The sequence below is a fragment of the Vigna umbellata genome, chromosome 3, assembly GCF_029865625.1.
Source record: "Vigna umbellata cultivar VRB3 chromosome 3, Vumbellata_1.0, whole genome shotgun sequence".
Classification (NCBI taxonomy): Eukaryota; Viridiplantae; Streptophyta; class Magnoliopsida; order Fabales; family Fabaceae; genus Vigna; species Vigna umbellata.
The window spans coordinates 1,271,244-1,294,144 of record NC_142167.1 but is presented as its reverse complement, the minus strand read 5'-3'; the positions used below and the strand labels follow the sequence as shown (position 1 = coordinate 1,294,144).

Below are 22,901 nucleotides of genomic sequence, written 5' to 3'. Positions count from 1 at the left end.
AACTCAATAATATTTATCTTTATTTGCATGTTAAATAATATTTTAAACTCATCATTTAAGTTGAAATATATCAAATAGTATAAATAATTTTAGGGTTAAATATGTTTTTAGTCCCTAAACTATTGACCGTTTTTGGTTTTCGTCCCGTACAATTTAGTCCTCAATCTTTAAAAAACGTTCGTTTTAGTCGAAAAAACGAACGTTTTGAGGACTAAAGCGAGGACTAAAAACAAAATTTTGAGGACTAAAACGAACGTTTTTCTAAAGAATGAGGACCAAATTGTACCTTACTTTGGAAGAGGGACGAAAACCAGAAACGGCCAATAGTTTAGGGACTAAAAACATATTTAACCCATAATTTTATTGTTAGTCTAATATCATTTGATGTATAAAAAAACTTAATATAATTAAATTTAAATATATATATATATATATATATATATATATATATATATATATATATATATATATAACTTCAAAGTTTGAAGAATTGTATTTAAGTGGTAAGAAGATTTCTAATTTTATATAAAAATTTAAAAACTTAAAATATATTTAAATCGTTTTTCTAATATCATTATATAACATAAATATATTATTTACATAATCATTAAAACACATTATTTTTTTTTCTCTTTTTTTTTCAAAATTCAAGATAATATTTTTTTTTTCATTTATATCATTATTTTTCACTTTATCTTGATTAGTTTACACATGTGTATATTTTAAAGAATAAAACAGAAAATCCTATAAAAGTGTTAGTATAATATAAAAAGGTTTATTGCATCTTTAAAAAAAATTAAATCATAATCGAAACTTTAAAAGGAAAACATTAACTGTTATAATATTTTGTATCACTTTAATGTTATTCTTTCCTTTTTCATTCACACTTTAATAACTCTTACGAAATTAATACAAAGATTTTGAAAACTTGCAAAAAAACTTTTCTTTTTCAGAGAATAAGCATTAGACAATGTAAGCCCAGAGAAAACACCATGAGAGAATGCAAATTTTCTTGTTTTTATGCAGTGCTATTTGTATAGACTTATTAGAAAACACCACGTCATTGACACACGTCATTATCACTACTGTGACTCATTTGCCACGTTTTAATTTTCTAATGCCAAATAATCAGTCACTTAACACCGTTAGTGTGTATTTAACGGAGATGACTACTTTGACACAAATTTTTTCTATGTTTGGATTCGATTGACACTTTTACACCACGTGAGGACAACAATGAAACTTTTTTAAAAATAAGAATGAATTTGACACAATTCAACCAAACTGGGGATAAAGGAAGCGATTAAACCAAAAATCTATTACTGAAAAGCTTAAATCATTAATAATAAGATAAAAGTAAAAGGAAGGAAATGAGTTGTTCTATCTCTGACAACAACATTGGTGGTGAATACATTTACAAACAGCAGCAGGTTGTCGTTTAAGACAGTGTGCCTCAGTTGCACAAAACATTTTAATGGAAAGTCGATCCAATGGGCAAATGAGTGGTCCCTTTGGCGGCTTCGCATCATTTTTCAGAATTTCATTTCCTGAACACAAAACCAAAGCCATCATCATCAATCCCACCAACACTATCTTCACTTTCATCGTCTTCGATTCCATTCTCCAAATATCTTCTTTTCTTTTCTTTTTCTTTTCTAATTCTCTATCTCACAATGCAATACCAACAACCCTATTTATACTCTCTCCAACTCAAAACCTATTCAATATTTAATAAAATCTTCTATTTCTTACCACCGGTTTCAGTTTCTACTAATATTCAAATTTATAACATTATATGGTCAAAGTTTTCTCTAACTCTTTACAAATATTTTATTTCATCTTTTCATTATTTTCAAGATTAAAAGAAAATCGTTATAAATATTTTATTCAGATTAAAAAAAGTTTAATACGTTTTAAATGTGACATCCCAAAATATATAACAAAGTATATACGTAGAATGCATCAATTATAATAATAGAAACAGTTAGGAGTACGCAATAGATGGAATTAGGAGTACAGTTATCCAAGTCTGACTGGAAAACTTTAAAATATAAGTACAAGCTCATAATTCTCCAAAATACAGATCATGCTAAAATGAAGGCTAGAAGTTTTTCAAAATAAAAAGCTATTGAACATCATAGCTAGAAGAAATCCTAAGCACTAGGAGCTGGGTCTTCCTCATTCTCCAACGCTTGCTCCAAGGGTACATCATCACCTACTGCTCACATCCAAAGGATTGGATGATCATCGCAAGAGGGAAATCAAACACATGCAACACACACAAATGCAAGGGTGAGCTAGATCTCAAACAATCATACAATTCATTTTCAACCAATCTAGCATTTACCAGAATATCCATACACATAAGTCATCATAAACATAAGCATTTATTTAATAACACTCATCAAGACAAGTATCCTATCATGTTAAGACTCTAGACACGTCCGGACATAGAATGTATGTAGAGCTGGGGCGGGTTGTGCACTTGTGATGGCCTCTACTGCTTTGCAAAGCCATTGCCGAGGGGTTCCACCCGACCATACACAAGGCTAATCCGTTACCGCGGAATAGACCTCCAGTGATAGCGTCTACCCTAGGACCTCCCACTACTCCCACCACACGCGTCGATCCTCTCTAAGTGAGAATGAAAGACCGTTGGAGTGTTAGGGATAACCCCCCATATGGAAGCCTCTTACATTCATTCAATACACTAACTGATCTCACCGAGAGATCTAAATTTCCGATTTAATCCGACCATTTTAAATCTCATAATATTCCTTTTGAATCAACAATGTACATCATAAACCACTTATAATCATACACTTTCAACCAATCTGGATCACATGAAGATGCATTCATAAATTGTAACCGAAATATTTAATTAACAAAGCTTACTGGAATGAGAGAAAGCACAAAAGAAAATATCACTGTACGAACACTGTTTGGACGAGCGTCCAAAAGCCCTTGGGCGGACACTGTTTGGACGAACGTCCTAACACCATTGGACGAACTACTTGGACGAGCGCCCAAAAGTCCTTGGACGGACCCTGTTTGGACGAACGTCCTAACCGCTTGGACGAACTGCTTCAATATCAAGCCTCATCATGACCGAACGCTAACTGATTACTAACACCGGCTCAAGGACGAACGCTAATCCCCCAACATTTGACCGAACGTCCCCAGACAAGGACGAACGCTAATCACACCAACCTTTGACCGAACGTCCCCAGACAAGGACGAACGCTAATCACACCAACCTTTGACCGAACGTCCCCAGACAAGGACGAACGCTAATCACTCCAACCTTTGACCGAACGTCCCCAGACAAGGACGAACGCTAATCACTAACACATTCCCATGGACGAACGCTATTACTATCATCTCCTAAGACCGAACGTTCATCCAACCAACATTTGACCGAACGTCACTCAGCACATGCATGGCCGAGCGTTCAGCTCCGCCATGGACGAACGCTCAGTTTGCGCGTTCTGCAGAATTTAATTCTGCAGAATTCTCAGAACTCTGCAGAATGGTAACAGAACCTCCCTTAACCATTTCTAACCACTTTTCCCAACTTCTTAGACTCTTAATTCTCGTTTTAGACTTAATTAAACTTATCCAAATGATTCTAAACATTTCTACCACCATTTTTAAGTGATTAAAGTTCACTTTCAGCATCCAAAACACTAATTTCAACAACTTAGGGACCCAAATTCGATTCCACTACTTGGAACCTGTTTTCAACTACTGTTATGCTTCTAACAAGTCACAATGGACTTGTCTAGGCTGCCCAAACAGTCCAGGAACACTGCAGCCTTCATTTACTCAAAATCCCTACCTCACTTCCTCTAAAATGACCAAAAAGTGACCCTAAGACACTTGATTTTCCTTCCTATCAACACCATAACAAATTTTACACACCAAAACAGTTCCAACATACATAATTCATCACTCAAAATCATCCCAAACAGTTCACATCCATCAATCACCACATTCACGTAGCACTCACACTTTCATACATGCATTTCAAGTTAGCAAAATTCAAAATTATGCTTCCAACAACATACCAATTTGAAAATCATTATGTAATCACGTCATACAGTAAAATCAAAAAGAGAACTAGCTCCCCTTACCTCTAGTGTAGACAACCAAGCTCAAGTAGAAACCCTAGACCACTTGCTTGCACTTTCAAAAGGTTAGAATCACCTATAAATCATCAATTGATGATAGAAAACGAATCTTAGCACCAAATAGAAGCTAGATTATGGAAGAAAACGAAATGGGTTGCATGCACCAAGTTCAATCACATGCTTACAACCCTAGGGCACATGAGAAAGGGGGTTTTCTTACCGGTTCAGATTTGGGAAAATTGACCGACTAAGAGCAACACCCGCTACTTTGTGATCGTTGGGGCAGCACCTAATCAAGATTTTAATGGTTCAGTGTGAAGGATGGAAAGGGAGAAGATGTAGGAGGAGGAGAGAGCTTGCTGGAAGGGGAATGGTTTCTCAGACAAGAGGAATGAGTTAAAACCCACTGTTTCCAAACTAATGTAATTTTATTTTAAAGTACTCAACCTCTCATCCTTTGCCACTTGTCATCCCCTTTTTGCTGACTCAAATCCAAGTCCTTACATTCTCCCCAACAACAAGAATTTTCGTCCTCGAAAATTAGGACTTACCAGAAAACAAGTGAGGATATGACTTCTTCATCTCTTCCTCTTTCTCCCAGGTAGAATCGCCGGTTCTACTGTCCCAAATGACTTTGATCAGTCTGGTAGCTTTCCCATCTGGTCGTTTGGATAGCCTCTCATCTACTTTGACCGGTTGCATCTCTATAGAGAGATCTTCCTTGACTCGTACAGTGTCAGCTTCCAACACATGAGAAGGGTCGGGGACATACTTCCGAAGCTGAGAAACATGAAAGACTGGATGGAGATTAGCTAGCTGGGGCGGCATAGCTATCTCATATGCGACTGGTCCGATGCGTCTAGTAATCTGATATGGCCCAAGGTATCTGGGAGAAAGCTTCTTAGCACGGATAGCCCTCCCTACTCCAGTAGTAGGTGTCACACGAATAAACACATGGTCATCGGCCTCGAACTCCAAAGGCCTGCGTCTCCTGTCAGCATATGATTTCTGCCTACTCTGTGAGGCTCTCATTCTCTCTTGAATTACTCTCACTTTCTCAGTCGTTTGTTGCACTATTTCTGGCCCAGCCAACACAAACTCCCCATCCTGGAACCAGCATAAAGGTGTCCTGCAGCGCCTCCCATACAGAGCTTCGAACGGTGCCATTCCAATACTGGTTTGAAAGCTGTTATTATATGTGAACTCCACCAATGGTAGCACTTCATCCCAGACTCCCAGATGATCAAGTACACACGTCCTAAGCAAATCCTCCAATGACTGTATAGTCCGTTCTGACTGACCATCAGTCTGAGGATGGTAAGCAGAACTCATCTGGAGTTTACTGCCCATCTCATTCTGTAAAGTCTGCCAGAAACGCGAAGTGAAGCGGGGGTCTCTGTCCGATATGATGCTGGAAGGCACACCATGCAATCTAACTATTTCCTTGATGTACAACTGAGCTAACTTCTGCATAGACATCTTCAAATTAATTGCTAAGAAGTGGGCACTCTTGGTCAATCTATCAACTATTACCCAGATGGCATCATGCTTTCTGACAGTGTGTGGCAAATGGGTTACGAAATCCATGGCAATGCTGTCCCATTTCCACTCAGGAACCTCAGGTTGTTGTAACATACCACCTGGCCTCTGGTGTTCTATCTTAGCCTTCTGACAGGTAAGGCAAGAGGAAACAAATTTAGCTATATCACTTTTCATTCCTGACCACCAAAATGACTCCTTGAGGTCCTGGTACATTTTAGTCATGCCGGGATGCATGCTAAAACGACTGCGATGTCCTTCTTCTAAAATCACTCTTTTCAGCTCTCCATCATTTGGTATACATGTTCTTCCTCTGAATCGTAGAAGACCGTCTGTCCCAGTGTTAAAATCTTTTCCTTGTTCTTTACCAATTAAAGCCCTTGACTTCTGAAGCTCGGGGTCTACTAGTTGTCCCTCCTTAATTCTTTCAAAGATACTACTTGATATAACCAATTTGCAACATCTAATGCCATCAGGTTCAAATTCTACATCCAGCTTTAAATCACTGAAGCTCTCAACTAGCTCCAACTCTTTAACCATCAATGCAGAAACATGTACTGACTTTCTGCTTAAGGCATCAGCAACTACATTTGCCTTCCCGGGATGATAAAGAAGGTCAAAATCGTAATCCTTCAAGAATTCCATCCACCTTCTCTGTCTCATATTAAGCTCCTTCTGATCAAAGAGATACTTCAGGCTCTTGTGATCACTGAACACCTGAAATTGAGCTCCATACAAATAATGTCTCCATATCTTGAGAGCAAACACCACTGCAGCTAATTCCAGGTCATGTGTAGGGTAGTTTCTCTCATGAATCTTTAGTTGTCTTGAGGCATATGCAACAACTCTTCTTTCTTGCATCAAGACACATCCTAATCCCTGATAGGAAGCATCACAGAAAACCTCAAAAGGTTTACCTGTGTCAGGAATGGCCAATACTGGAGCGCTAGTCAATCTCTGCTTCAACTCCTGAAAGCTAGCCTCACAACGGTCTGTCCATGCAAATGGAGTGTCTTTCCTAGTTAGCTGTGTCAAAGGGGCTACAATCTTAGAGAAATCTTCAATGAAGCGACGGTAGTAGCCTGCTAACCCAACAAAGCTTCTGACCTCAGTGACTGACTTTGGTCTTTCCCATTGCAACACGGCTTGAACCTTGGCCGGATCTACAGAAATCCCATCAGCTGATATAATATGACCAAGGAACTGCACTTCTCTCATCCAGAACTCACATTTTGAGAGCTTGGCATACAACTTTCTTTCTCTCAATATCCTCAGCACTGTTCTAAGATGATCGGCGTGTTCTTCTTCACTCTTAGAATATATTAGAATGTCATCTATGAAGACGACAACGAATTTATCTAGGAAAGGTCGAAAAATCCTATTCATGTAATCCATGAATATGGCAGGGGCATTAGTCACACCAAAGGGCATGACCACATACTCGTAATGGCCATATCTGGATCTAAAGGCTGTCTTCTGAACATCATCAGCCTTAACTAATATTTGGTGATAGCCGGACCGTAGATCAATCTTGGAAAACACAACTGCCCCATGTAGCTGGTCCATCAGATCATCAATTCTAGGCAAAGGGTACTTATTCTTGATGGTTAATTTGTTAAGTTGCCTGTAATCCACACACAATCTCGAACTGCCATCCTTCTTCTTTACCAGTAATACCGGCGCACCCCAAGGAGAAACACTAGGCCGGATGAACTGTTTCTCCAACAACTCTTCAATCTGCTTTTTCAATTCGGCCAATTCGGCTGGCGCCATGCGATATGGGGCTATAGAGATAGGCCCTGCTCCAGATACAAGGTCTATAGAAAACTCTACCTCTCTTGGAGGAGGTAAGCCAGGAATCTCCTCAGGAAACACATCAAGAAATTCACTGACTACCGAGAGGTCTACGTCAGCATCTCCTTGCTTTACTTCCATGTGTGATAGTATCAGGAAACAACATGCACCTTCTATTAGGTCTTGCCTCAACACACCAAGAGTCAGAGGTGTGTAATCCTCCTCATTGGGAAATACTAGCTTCTTCTCTCCACAATCAATGAGAATACGATTGACAGACAGCCAATCCATCCCTAGGATGACATCCAAACCCTGCAAAGGCAAACATATCAAGTTTACCTTGTACTGACGCCCCTCAACCACTACTGAACATCTAACACAAACTGTAGATGTCTTCACTATCCCAGAAGTAGGAGTAGATACAGTCAAGTCATACTGTAGCTCTCTCACTGGTAACCCCAACTCTCTAGCACAAGTCTCAGACACAAATGAGTGTGTCGCTCCAGAGTCAAACAACACCATGCAAGATCTACCACCCAATACACATGTACCGAAAATCAAATCACCTGAGCTAGCTGCTTCTGTCCCTGTCAGTGCATAAACACGTCCAGTGGCCTGAGGTCTGATGCCACCTCTGTGCTGAGATCTCCCTGCATGCTGTGGCTGGGAAGTAGCTCTCCTTCCCATAGGGCAATCACGCTCATAGTGGCCCTCCTTGTGGCATCGGTTGCACCTCCGAAAATTAGTCCTCTGGGGACATGAAGACAAGTAGTGCGAACCGCCACATCCATAGCATCTCACGCCACTCTGAGATGAGGACTGGCTCGGCTGAACGGAAGGCTGAGAAGATCCTCCAGAACTACGAGAAGAAGAAGATCTGGAGTATGGTGTCTTCCTGGAACTGGACCCGCCTCTAGACATGGCTGGTCCCCCAACCCTCAGGGGCTGGGCCTGACGGCTCGAGTATCCCTCAGCTTCTTTCTTTGTCTTCTCCATATCCCTAGCCATCTCCACAAGAGCTGGAAACTCCCTCAGACGATGACCTCTCACCAAGAGCTTGATGTCGCCACGCAACCCGTTTTCAAACTTGCGGCATTGCCACTCTTCATCCACTGTCATGGTGTTAAATCTACGAAGATGTTTGAAGCGGTCAGTATACTCAGATACCGACATATTCCCCTGCACTAGCTCCAAAAACTCCACTTCCTTAGCATATCTAAGAGTGTCAGGGAAGTATTCCCTATAGAACTTCCTCTTAAATAAGTCCCATGTGACAGGGGTTCTAGCTCCCTCCAAGATCAACCGTGTACTGCTCCACCAGTGGCCAGCTTCCCCGGTCAACAGATATTGAGTGTAGGCCAGCTTCCTCTCATCAGGACACCCCTTAGCCTCATAGATTCTCTCCATGTCCCTAAACCAATGGTCTGCTTCATCAGGGCTACATTTCCCAGTGAATCGGGCTGGATGATGTTGGAGAAAACTCTCCAGACTCCACTCCTGGGCAGGAGTAGCAGAGGAAGAAGCACCTGGAGTGGCCCTGCCGCTAGTCAACACTTCAATGAGCTGTCTTTGAGTGTTCTCAGATGCCACTCTAGCATTCTCAGCCGACATCCTAGCAGCTTCCAGGTTTTGTAGTGCAATGGTATTCTGTTGCACCAAATTAGCATTCTGTTGCTGTAATGCTTGCAGCACCTCATTCAGCATCTGATTAGAGTCAGACGGATCGGCCTGTGGGGGAGGAGGAGGAAGCCTAGGTGCCATATTCTGTTTAAGAGCAGAGAGTAAAACAATTAGTCTTACTCAAGAATTTAGAATGCTTCCGTACAATTAAGGCACATAAGCACAAACAAAGGATGCACACACCCTACAGGTTCTTTAAGGATAAAAACTGCTCTGATACCATAAATGTGACATCCCAAAATATATAACAAAGTATATACGTAGAATGCATCAATTATAATAATAGAAACAGTTAGGAGTACGCAATAGATGGAATTAGGAGTACAGTTATCCAAGTCTGACTGGAAAACTTTAAAATATAAGTACAAGCTCATAATTCTCCAAAATACAGATCATGCTAAAATGAAGGCTAGAAGTTTTTCAAAATAAAAAGCTATTGAACATCATAGCTAGAAGAAATCCTAAGCACTAGGAGCTGGGTCTTCCTCATTCTCCAACGCTTGCTCCAAGGGTACATCATCACCTACTGCTCACATCCAAAGGATTGGATGATCATCGCAAGAGGGAAATCAAACACATGCAACACACACAAATGCAAGGGTGAGCTAGATCTCAAACAATCATACAATTCATTTTCAACCAATCTAGCATTTACCAGAATATCCATACACATAAGTCATCATAAACATAAGCATTTATTTAATAACACTCATCAAGACAAGTATCCTATCATGTTAAGACTCTAGACACGTCCGGACATAGAATGTATGTAGAGCTGGGGCGGGTTGTGCACTTGTGATGGCCTCTACTGCTTTGCAAAGCCATTGCCGAGGGGTTCCACCCGACCATACACAAGGCTAATCCGTTACCGCGGAATAGACCTCCAGTGATAGCGTCTACCCTAGGACCTCCCACTACTCCCACCACACGCGTCGATCCTCTCTAAGTGAGAATGAAAGACCGTTGGAGTGTTAGGGATAACCCCCCATATGGAAGCCTCTTACATTCATTCAATACACTAACTGATCTCACCGAGAGATCTAAATTTCCGATTTAATCCGACCATTTTAAATCTCATAATATTCCTTTTGAATCAACAATGTACATCATAAACCACTTATAATCATACACTTTCAACCAATCTGGATCACATGAAGATGCATTCATAAATTGTAACCGAAATATTTAATTAACAAAGCTTACTGGAATGAGAGAAAGCACAAAAGAAAATATCACTGGACGAACACTGTTTGGACGAGCGTCCAAAAGCCCTTGGGCGGACACTGTTTGGACGAACGTCCTAACACCATTGGACGAACTACTTGGACGAGCGCCCAAAAGTCCTTGGACGGACCCTGTTTGGACGAACGTCCTAACCGCTTGGACGAACTGCTTCAATATCAAGCCTCATCATGACCGAACGCTAACTGATTACTAACACCGGCTCAAGGACGAACGCTAATCCCCCAACATTTGACCGAACGTCCCCAGACAAGGACGAACGCTAATCACACCAACCTTTGACCGAACGTCCCCAGACAAGGACGAACGCTAATCACACCAACCTTTGACCGAACGTCCCCAGACAAGGACGAACGCTAATCACTCCAACCTTTGACCGAACGTCCCCAGACAAGGACGAACGCTAATCACTAACACATTCCCATGGACGAACGCTATTACTATCATCTCCTAAGACCGAACGTTCATCCAACCAACATTTGACCGAACGTCACTCAGCACATGCATGGCCGAGCGTTCAGCTCCGCCATGGACGAACGCTCAGTTTGCGCGTTCTGCAGAATTCTGCAGAATTCTCAGAACTCTGCAGAATGGTAACAGAACCTCCCTTAACCATTTCTAACCACTTTTCCCAACTTCTTAGACTCTTAATTCTCGTTTTAGACTTAATTAAACTTATCCAAATGATTCTAAACATTTCTACCACCATTTTTAAGTGATTAAAGTTCACTTTCAGCATCCAAAACACTAATTTCAACAACTTAGGGACCCAAATTCGATTCCACTACTTGGAACCTGTTTTCAACTACTGTTATGCTTCTAACAAGTCACAATGGACTTGTCTAGGCTGCCCAAACAGTCCAGGAACACTGCAGCCTTCATTTACTCAAAATCCCTACCTCACTTCCTCTAAAATGACCAAAAAGTGACCCTAAGACACTTGATTTTCCTTCCTATCAACACCATAACAAATTTTACACACCAAAACAGTTCCAACATACATAATTCATCACTCAAAATCATCCCAAACAGTTCACATCCATCAATCACCACATTCACGTAGCACTCACACTTTCATACATGCATTTCAAGTTAGCAAAATTCAAAATTATGCTTCCAACAACATACCAATTTGAAAATCATTATGTAATCACGTCATACAGTAAAATCAAAAAGAGAACTAGCTCCCCTTACCTCTAGTGTAGACAACCAAGCTCAAGTAGAAACCCTAGACCACTTGCTTGCACTTTCAAAAGGTTAGAATCACCTATAAATCATCAATTGATGATAGAAAACGAATCTTAGCACCAAATAGAAGCTAGATTATGGAAGAAAACGAAATGGGTTGCATGCACCAAGTTCAATCACATGCTTACAACCCTAGGGCACATGAGAAAGGGGGTTTTCTTACCGGTTCAGATTTGGGAAAATTGACCGACTAAGAGCAACACCCGCTACTTTGTGATCGTTGGGGCAGCACCTAATCAAGATTTTAATGGTTCAGTGTGAAGGATGGAAAGGGAGAAGATGTAGGAGGAGGAGAGAGCTTGCTGGAAGGGGAATGGTTTCTCAGACAAGAGGAATGAGTTAAAACCCACTGTTTCCAAACTAATGTAATTTTATTTTAAAGTACTCAACCTCTCATCCTTTGCCACTTGTCATCCCCTTTTTGCTGACTCAAATCCAAGTCCTTACATTTTACCGTAACTTCATAACTAATACCATATATAAATCTTTAACGTTTTATAGAACGGAACGTTAAGGCTTTGTTCTTTTAGAGTGATTTGGGGGAGATGATTTGGGAGAGATGATTTGGGAGAGATGATTTGGGAGAGATGATTTGGGGGAGATGATTTGAATGAATTTGAGTGAATTTGAGCGTAACTTTTTTTGTTGTTCTTTTAGTGGATTTGTGGATAATTGAGAGTAAATTTGGAAGCAAAGTTTGTGAGAATTAGTAAAAGATTTGATTGATGTGATATATTTAAAAAATTAGTTTAATTAATATCAATTAAAGATTACCAAAATGTCCCTAGTAATATAAAATGTTATTTGTTAATGTTATATTTAATTGTAAAAATGTTTATAAAGAGTCAAAAAAAATTAAAAATAATAATTAAAATTAACTTTTTAAAAGTAAAATATTATAATTTAGTAAAATGAATTTATTAAAAAAATTATAATTTTTAGAAGTAAAATGAATTTAGTAAAAAAATTATAATGCTCAGAAGTAATTTGCAAACAACATCCATTACAACATCAATTTTTGGAACTGCTTATCAATTATAATAATTAGTTTTAATTATATAGAAAAGCATTTGAATGAATTGATTTCATCATTTGATTATTGTGGTATAAATTACAAAATTGATAACCTAATTGGAAAGAGTAAATGGGACAAATTCTACCAATTTAGCTCTAACAATTAACCTAAATAAAGGAAAAATAGATATACAACAATTTGCTAATAAAGACTGGATTCTTTCCCAGCAGATCATCATCATATGATATTGGTATCCTCAACCTATCATGCACAGATATAGCTTTTTCTTCAGAAGGTGCCGGTTCATGTTTATTTTGCACCTGGGAAACATGAAAATCACTGTCCAGAGTAGAAAAACAACACCTCCATTGTCGCTGGATAAACGGGAACAATACTTTTTATCTTTTAATATTTTGGTTCATGAATGAAAGCACTGAATGGGAATTATAATTTCTCGTACAGGGCAATTCAGTCTTTCTATGATAAATCCTCGGAAATCCTTACATATTAGCGAGATGGCTTCAACAGTGTAATCTCGCAAATCGTTGAATTTTCATCTGAGCAAATCATCGCAAATCCACGCAAAGGAACAATGCTGTTTTTTTGAAATCCATCGTCGCTTATTTGTGTGCACAATACATTCACTCCAAACGAACACAGGCTAAGTCGTCACATAATTATAAAATCACATTATTTTCTGAGTCAGCATATTTTTGTCATTTGTATTATTACTTTTCACCTAATATTTTGACCGCTCTACCCATATGTTTTATTATGACGTAGAAAGAAAAGGATAAAATAATATTTTTATAAATAACTTGTTAGAATGAAAAGTAATATTATATATTTTAGTTTAAAAAACCGATATACAATATGTAAAACTGAAAAGACAAGAGTAGAAAAATTTATATAGTCAAAATTTAAAAAAGTATAATATTTTTTTTTCAATTTATTAAAAGGATCTTAAAACATAATTATAAAAAAATAGGAAGCATAGACTTTTATAATGTTCCATGCTACTCTAACGCTTTTCAGTATGGATTTGACTGATGCGGAATGAATTAAAGAGAATTTAAAAGGGAAATTTATATTATTTATTAAGATATTTGAATAAATGGAGAGATTTTAAAATAAAGTTTATGAATAATTTGTGTTATGTGATAAAAAAAAGATATTTTAATAAATTAAATTATAACTTTATATTTCGATGGAATCAGATTTTAAACTTCTCTAATTAATTTTCTGAAGTCGTTAACTTTAGGTTGCTTCAAAAGTAAAACCAATAATGACTGCGGAAAGGCTGCAACTTTCGTTATATGTCTTTCAAATAAAAAATTAATAAAAATTATCTTCATTCATGATACACTAGGTATATTTTTGTCAACATCAAAACAAATTTGAACAAAACTTACAGGTATATAAGTTTATGTCTTTCCTGCTTAGAAGATTATAAGAAAAAGAAAAACTTCCAATTTACTTGTTCTCCGATCAAAATTATAATTACATTTCCATAAGAATGCCAAACTTTACTGAAATGAATATTAAATTTTAATTGAAAAACAATATAAAGAACACAAACTGAAGGTAGCTTTATCAAATACATAAATATGAATTGGAGAAACATTACATTTTCTATGAAATTTTGGCAGGGTCAAGCACTTCCAGAGAACAAAATTTGGAGCCTAAAGGTCAGCAAATACAACCGCAACATTCCAAAACTGATTCTAACTGCCAAGAAGAAAAACTCGGCACTATGATCTTCGCTGGTTTCAGCATCACGAATCCTACTGCAGATTGAAAAGTTGAGCAGGCCAACCACGTTTCAGACCATCAGGACTAACACCAGTAGCTTCTAAGGAAATGTCAATGCTGCGATGCTCTGTAGATCGGACAATGCTGATGCGTAAATCGATATTTACAGCAGGATACACCTCAGTGCCAATTGCTTCCAGTTTACCCCTCTGTTCTTTTCCAAACCCCATTGCAATAGGTTCTCGAAAGGTTAAGATTGTTTGTGACCAATGTGTTCTTGGGGTATAAGGGGATGTGGATAACACAGCTGGTGTTTCTCGGCAGAATCTCCTTGTAAAACCAGTTTCAAACCATAGGACAGCACCATAGCACCAGCACCATGTTGCTGAAGCACTTGGTTTCAATTCCAAAGTAGTAGTCGCAGTGAAATCGACTTCATTGGGCTTCATGGTTGCCAAGTCAAAAGACTGGAGAATAAAAGGAAGAAAAACACTTTAACAGTCGGTATGCAACTATAACCTGGGTTTTGAATTTATCATGAAAAATTATCCTGGACAGTTGTCACCACCCACCCCTGGGAAAAAGATAAGAAAAGATCTTGCTTGGCATAGCCCATGTACTAGTTAAGATCAAACAAGTGGAGAACGAATAAAAGGAGTACTGTATCTAGAAATGCTTGATACCTTTTAATTTTCATTTGCATAAAAAATAAAACTCAGTTTAGAAGACATGGGAGGGGCCATTTCTTGTTTGTTAAAATAATTTAAACCTAAAGAATATTTAGACAAGGTTATGATACAACTACATACAGTTCACACAAGGACCACTTCAGCTACTTTAGAATTGCAAGATAACCAGTTAAAAACTATAGCCTCAGATAAGATCTGGAAATATCCTAACAGTCATTGGAAAACTATTGAAGACTGGATTACCAAAATGGATAAAAATATTCAATATTATACTAATGTCTTTCAAAACATTTACATATGCCAAAAGCACCAACCTGAAGAATCGCAGAACTGGTAACTAAATCTTGTGAGTCCAGAACATCAACTATAGGAATTTGGGCAGCATCCATGACAAGCTCCTTTCCAATGCAAGACATGTCAAAACCACACACATTGTCCCAAAATGGAAGACTTGTTGCTCCTTTTCCAAATCCTGCAACAAACTAGAAGAGAAACTACAATAGTAATTTATTCTACGGGAACTTGCATACCAACTGAGGACAGTATTTTGAATATGAAATGCTTGAGCAATGGACAAAGGAGAGACTCACAATAGTTGCTGTGTCAGGAAGAATGGCACCACCAGGCTTCAACCACCGGTCCCGTGCATAAAGCACAGAACCAAGCATGGATTCATACAGTAAGCAATACCCCATCCATTCACTTAGCAATACATCAACACTATGAGGTTGAAGTTCAACTGTTTTATCAATCTCTTCAACCATACCGTGAACCACTTCTATGACTCGCTTCGGGAGACCATCAATTCCACTTTGTGTTTTGTTCCACCAAAGACCATTATCCTTTGCAACCTAAATAAAAAAATGGAGAGAAAGAATGAATACGGAAGTAGACATGTAAATTTAAAAAGTAATTAGAGAAGCTACCAAGTTAAAGACACACCTGAGATGCCACTGCTGCCATCTTGGCACTAGCCTCAACAGCAATAACCCTGGAAGCTCCAGCTTGTGCCGAAAATAGGCTAAAGAAAGAATAATAACAAAATAAGTCAAATTTAGAAATGGAAGGGCAATCAAATAAAATAACTTATAAGCACAGGCCAACAAAACCCAGAATATGACTGCCAAAAATGAACAAACAGAAAGAGCCAATAGGAATCTATCAATTTAAGGAGGCACGCAGAACATTATTAAGGGCTTCTATGACTAGAATACATTAAGTCAAGATGAAATCTTAAATATTCAGAAGAAAAAAAGGGAGCCATGAAGAGAACAAATATATTGCTTTAATATAATTGAGTTCAGCATTGGACTGTGACAAACTAGTTGTTTATAAGCAAGGTGCTCATTATTAGTCATATCCTATACACAAAGCCACCAGGTGTGCATCATTAATTTTCTCAAGAAAAAAGGGTGAATCAGAGCATGAGGCACCTACCAAGTGGGGCTCAAGGGTGAGGATAGAAGTGCACTGCCACAACCTCGCAAGTGGAGGTATTTGTAGGATTTAAACCCTTGATTTCCAACTCACAGCAGAAACTTGCCAAAATGCAAGGTTTGCCCTTTTCAATACACTCCTTTCAGGAAACTTTTGCATGGAGACAATTCTTTGCTGCTCCTTGGGGTAAAGGGTGGTGACACTCTCCCAAAAATTAGCTCACGGGAAGGGTTGCCCTAGTCTTATTCTAGCCATATTCCTAGCATAACACTCTTGAACGTAGATCCCCATAATGGGTAGCAATTTACCAAAGAACGTAGAGCCCCCTAAGGGGTAGCAAGCAGATGAAAAGTTAAACACGTATATCCAGGCTAAGCCCAAACAATGCAGAAAAAGACATACTAACATGTCAAAAGTGAAAAGTTTAACAATCAAAAGGCAATGCACAAGATTGTTGAGGAGCAGAAATAACCTTGAACAATTATCAGCTTTTTTATTTATGAAGTTTAGTATCATAAATAACAAATGCGCATTGGCATAAGAATATACAAAATTAGATTCAACATAAATTTTGTAAAAGCTGTGATGACACGATTTATGGTTGGTATGACAGTAACCTGGTGTTTTTTACTTATAAGCACAATTTCGGTAAAGAATTTTCTTTACCAAATATTTTTACTTTGACATCATCCTCCCACCATTAATTATAATACAATATGTCATTGTATGAATACAAAACTCCGAAAAGGATATTATTGATTGCATACTATATATGGATAAAAGTCAAGGATCTTTCTCACCTGAGGATTCCAGTTCCACAACCAACATCCATAACCACAGCCCCGTTTAGTAGGGAGGGATTCTTCAAAATTGCTTGACCATAAGCATCCATTCTCACCTATGTAATATTGATATAATTTCAATAAAATGGTTATAGCACGGTGAAAAATCTCCAATTTGTCGACTTATTGTTGATAGTTACACAACAAATTACTTAAATTTGAAGCCAACAAATGCAAAGCACATCTTATACCTTATCACTTAACATCTCTCGATGGATACCAAATGAACTGTATGACCCAAAATAACTTTCATTGACCATCTTAATATGTTTTGCAATGTGATTTTGAGAATTAGCAATTAAAGGTCCCTTTTTCGGATCCTTATCACTGCACAAAGCATGTCCCACTGAGTCTTTACCATTAATAAGCTCCCTTTTTGAAGAACTATCCCTATTCAAATGATCAATAGAAAAAGAAGCATCACATTTTCCATCATCAACTAGAAATTTTTCCGTAGAATCATGATCGTCAGAGATTCTCTCATCAATGTTCATCAAATCCTTTATAAGATCTTCATCAATTGGTGTAATTTGCTCATCTTCACCTTCTTCGTCACATTCCCCAAAACTGTACAGCAGAGAATCATCTTGCAGGAAAGGTATTAGATATCTATCATCATTCCATAGAGTCTTTATCTCATTAAAGTCAATCACATCATGCAAATGATTCTGCAAGTCACGCTTGCACAGGCATGTTAATCCACAACTCCAACATTTGTTCTCTGACACCTAGAAATAAAAATTCAAAGAAAACACCAGTTAGCTAGACAACTTAGACAAACATCTGAAATTTTGTAAAATGATAAAATGATCAATTAACATTGAAGGATTATTTAAAATAGAATTAACAAAACTAGAACATCTACAGATAGCTAGTGCTGGCTCCATAGACAACAGCGAAAAAGAGCTTGCTAAAATAAAAACATTCAATATGATAATATGATTCTTCGAAAAAAAATCTTAACAACATACTAAAACATTTAATCAGCATTCTTTTCAATTATAATAATACTTTTATCTGTAAAAAGGAATTGAAAAAACTAAGACACTTACCTAGGCAGAGCAAAAAGACTAAAAGCGTATGTTTAAGTTATCGCTACATTTTTTTTCACATACGACAGTAACAGGTAAACGGAGGGAAATCTACATAAACAAACCCAAAATTTAAATCGAATAGAACAAGTAATGACCTCCAAAATCATTATAAACTGCCATTTTAAAATCTTAAAATCCAAAATTTCTCTCAATTCCATTTCCTCATTCCTAAAACTCCCAACATCAAGAAAAATAATAACAGAATTCGGATTCTCTGGTTCGCAAAGCAATGTCATGTTATGACAAAATAACGGCAAGCAGTAGTATGACCACTCGTCTTTCTCTTTAAGAGAAGACCCTAAGAAGAGTGCTAACACATTGTGGATTATAGTTTAAAATTTATTTACAACTCAATGAAGACCAAGCTAATAAAAGAAAAAAACTACAAATAGTTTATTAAATAAAACAAACTTCTCCGTACTCTAAAATTAGCTTATCCATTAAGTTTTACATAATTTAAAAATCCGACTTTGAAAAAGCTAATACCAGAAAAAATCCACAAATAATTTAACTTTAACTTCCGAAGAAGATTATTTCATGACCCCTTCTAATTCTTATTCGTTTTCTCTTAAAAGTGTTCACCAAACAGTCACAAACGAAACCACCAAATTTTATGATTCCTGACAAAGTTTAAATTAAAAGAGAGTGTTCTTAAAAATAACGTGTTCCTAGCATTTCTAAAGATCCTGATTCAATTATGAAAATGTGTTGACTGAAAAAAAAAGCATAAAAGAAAAGAAAACGATGAGCTCACCTGAGAGCGAACGAAGTTGATGAGCTTGAAGGAGGCATAGAAATCCAGTTTAAGACTTGCTCTAATCGCGTGGAAATCGAAATGGTGAAGGGAGGCGCAATGATCGAACAAAGAACTGCACGAACTGTACTGGGAGTCACAGAAGAGACACGCGAATTCCAATTCTCGCTCTCCTTCCCAATCGTCCCATCCTTCTTCTTCTTCGCTATCTTCGTCTTCTTCTTCCACTCTGTACGGTTCTTTTTCCTCTTCTCTCTTTTGCTTATCGATGGATGCCATGAGTGAAAAAACGCTTAAACCCTTTCAAAAACCCTAAAACGAAGGAACTCTGCGTATATATATTCTGCTCGCCTTCAACAAATATTTTTAAAATAAACATTTATTTAAAAAATAGATAGAATTTATTTATTAAAATAAGTTTAAAAAAACTGTTTGATTATAGAATAAGCAAAGTAGAAACAAACTCATCCAAATTTTTTCTTACACTAAAACGAACAAAAATGTGTTATAGTATTTAGTTCATGAATTCTAAAACATTAGTCTTTTAAAATGACGAGAATTTCAATTAATATATATTTAATTTAAAATATTTTTAATTAATATGTACTTTAACTTACTTTTAATACTCTTTAAGATTGAAAAACAATATGATTTATTTAATTTTGTGACGAGTTTATTTGATTTTCTTCTTAAACTTACTTTATATTCCTAGTAATAAACTTATTATTTTTATTCTTCATTTTCATTTGCTATTTTAAAAATTATAAATTATCCTTACATTTTTATTTAAAGTTACCTTATTTTTTTTGTCTTCTTTTATGATACTTCAACAGCATTCATTCTTCTCTCATTTCTTATTCAAATTTCATTTCATTATAAATTTAAACGAACTTTAAAAGCATTTGCATTTCAGATTCTACTTTAGATTTTTAAATACAATATTCGTTGCTCAACTTTCATTTAAAAAATCATTATATTTATATACGTAGAATGAATTTTTAGTTTAAGTTCATATTTTATAGCAACGCTAGGAAAAATATATTTATTGACTGATCAAATTCATTAATAAATATATTAGTAAATCAAAATTATTTATAACATCGATGAATTAATATTATGTTAGTATAATGTTTGTTAATAAACTCTAATAACGGATATAATGTTAACCATAATTTCATACATATACCATCAAATTTGAATACACAATATAATTCATAAAATATAAAATTCTTTTATAAATGAAAATGATAAGTTCAGAAACACTTTCATCATCTAACTCAACAAATCTCAATCTAATTTAAGACAATTCAATAGAATGATTCTTCTTATCCTCTTGTTATATAAGTTCATACATGTATACATTCATCATCTAAGTCAACAAATCTCAATCTAATTTAACACAACTCAATAGAATGATTTTTCTTATCCTTCTTCTTTATAAATCCATACATATATACACTGATAAATTTGAATACACATAAAATAAACAAATTAAATTTTTTTTTAAATAAAAATTATAAACTTGAAAACACAGTTTGACCATCTAGCTCGACATAACTCAATCTAACTTAATACAACTCGAGTTGATGGTCGAGTTGTAATTCCAAATTTATCAAAAAAAAACTTATAAAAAAATATTTATATATATATATATATATATATATATATATATATATATATATAAAAGGAAATTTGCAACCAAAAGATCACTTTCGCTCCTCCATGTAAAAGGATAAAAATAAAAAAGAGAAAGGGACTTATTGTTGTTGCTTCTAATGAATGATGATCAAAAACTTCTAAATCATATCGAAGCTGAAGAATTCAGATTGAAGTTGTCCATTTAGTGGTTCCATGAAAGAGGTAGAATGATTGAACCAAGAACTAGAGTCATGAGAATAGGTTTCACTAGTGCCACTCCATTGTTGAATGTTTGTGCCCTTTAGCTTAACATCATCAAGAACACCATCATCATAATTGTAACAATAATCAGCTTCCACAAACATTTCAGCAACATTGGAGAATTGGCCTGTGAGTTCTTGCACAAGGGCTCTGAAGTTTGAAGCACTGGTCTTCACCTTCATAGGGCTTGAAATATATGTCACTTTAACATCCTTCTTCTCACCCCTTTTGCTCTTTCCTTTTCTCTTCATCATCACACCATGGTTGTTATCAACTCCAAGCATTATCAACAAAAGGGTTAGCTAATCACCAACCAAAATCCAATTGTCTCAACTGATATCAAAAAAAGATTGAAGCTAGGGTTTGTATTTATAGTATGATAAAGGGTGATGTAAAATCAATGGTGAACTTCCAGGATAGTGGCCATATTAAGAAAATTAGGGTTCGTGGTTGAAATGGAAAGGGGCTAGAAAGTGCATGGTTGAGAAGGTTCCATTGGGGTGTTGAAGGACCTTTCAAGTTCCATGGATATGAACATGGTTATAACAGATTAATACATGTGTATCTGTCACTGTTTTGTTTTTTATTTGTGGTTTTATGTTCCGTGAACCTTTTGCTCATGCAACTTAGGAAATTTCCAGCAAGAAGCCAAAGTCAATCTCATTCGTAATAACTTCAAATTGTAATTAAAAGTTATTCAATCAATGTTTGATATAATTAAAATAATTTATAAATATGATTTCTCGACTATCAGAATCATATATACACACGTAAATTTAATATATTTTTTTAATTGTTAATATATGTCAAACGAAGATAAATATATAGGTTATTTTATCATTAATTTTATATTATACAACCATTTTATCCTAGGTTTCTGATGGAGGATTATTTATATCCAACCTCCAATACTAATAATTTTAATTTATTTTTCTCTTTTTATGTTTTCTTTAATACTGTTAAATGAAATTTAAATATTTTTTAAATTTGCATAAATATTAAATATTGGAGAATTTAATTATGATGTCAGTGTGTGATGTAAGATAAAAGAGGAAGAAATTTTGTTGGAGTTCGAGGCTGACAGGGATGTCATCATGTTCTCACTTTTTTGTCCATAAAGAAAAGCTCATTCTTTTAAAATATCTGAGCAAATTCGAAGAAATCTAACAAAAATTTAAACATGTGGTCGAATAAAACAGAGTTACATAAATAATTAAAATAGAAAATTGCACTCACATTTAAATAAAGAATTGAAAATTGATAAATATCTAACTTAACTTGAATATATATTTTAATATCTATAAATTTTTATATATTTTAAAATTTTAAATTTGATTTTTGATATGATACTTTTTATTAAAATTTAATAGCATATTTATGTCAATTATTGAAAACAAAAACCTTTAATCATTTAAATCAACCAAATTATAATTTTTTTTCAAGAACTATATAGATCTTTAGATATTTGTGAGATTCTAGAAATATGGTCATGGTTGAATTTATTTTATTAAGGACACAATTCTTCGTGTGTACCAATTAGTCAAAAGGGTTATTTCCAGGAAAGTCACATAGTATGAAAGCAAAACATGAGGATGAATTAAATTTGATGTGACCCAAATGATAGACGAAATGAAAATTCAAACGATATGTATATTATTAACTAAAAGTTATTAATACTTTATAATTATTTATGTCCAATATAAATTATTTTTAATTTTTAGTATTAAAAAAAAATCGCCGGTCAATGTGTAAGTAAATCTGTAGAAACATATTCAGATTATAGAAT

At 35.9% G+C, this 22,901-nt stretch overlaps 3 protein-coding genes across 3 annotated transcripts; all 3 read right to left on the bottom strand.

Annotated features, from left to right (window-relative positions):
* Nucleotides 1-1,180: 1,180 nt before the first annotated feature.
* On the bottom strand, nt 1,181-12,147 carry LOC148201374 (uncharacterized). The gene is made up of 4 exons (XM_088110982.1): nt 11,797-12,147; nt 11,580-11,652; nt 8,030-9,227; nt 1,181-2,218 (listed from the first exon to the last, which is right to left on the bottom strand). Exons 3-4 carry the CDS (start codon nt 9,222-9,224, stop codon nt 2,154-2,156), a joined length of 1,260 nt encoding a protein of 419 aa, XP_087967108.1. The 5' UTR covers nt 9,225-9,227; nt 11,580-11,652; nt 11,797-12,147; the 3' UTR covers nt 1,181-2,153.
* Nucleotides 12,148-14,153: 2,006 nt separating this feature from the next.
* Nucleotides 14,154-19,535, bottom strand: PRMT3 (protein arginine methyltransferase 3). The gene is made up of 7 exons (XM_047324834.2): nt 19,217-19,535; nt 17,560-18,096; nt 17,327-17,424; nt 16,032-16,110; nt 15,680-15,940; nt 15,404-15,571; nt 14,154-14,867 (listed from the first exon to the last, which is right to left on the bottom strand). The coding sequence occupies exons 1-7, from the start codon at nt 19,493-19,495 to the stop codon at nt 14,433-14,435; spliced, it is 1,857 nt and encodes a 618-aa protein (XP_047180790.1). The 5' UTR covers nt 19,496-19,535; the 3' UTR covers nt 14,154-14,432.
* A 1,398-nt stretch (nt 19,536-20,933) lies between these two features.
* On the bottom strand, nt 20,934-21,639 carry LOC124847359 (uncharacterized). Its single transcript, XM_047324837.2, has one exon. It carries the CDS (start codon nt 21,397-21,399, stop codon nt 21,013-21,015), a length of 387 nt encoding a protein of 128 aa, XP_047180793.2. The 5' UTR covers nt 21,400-21,639; the 3' UTR covers nt 20,934-21,012.
* Between the last annotated feature and the right edge of the window lie 1,262 nt (nt 21,640-22,901).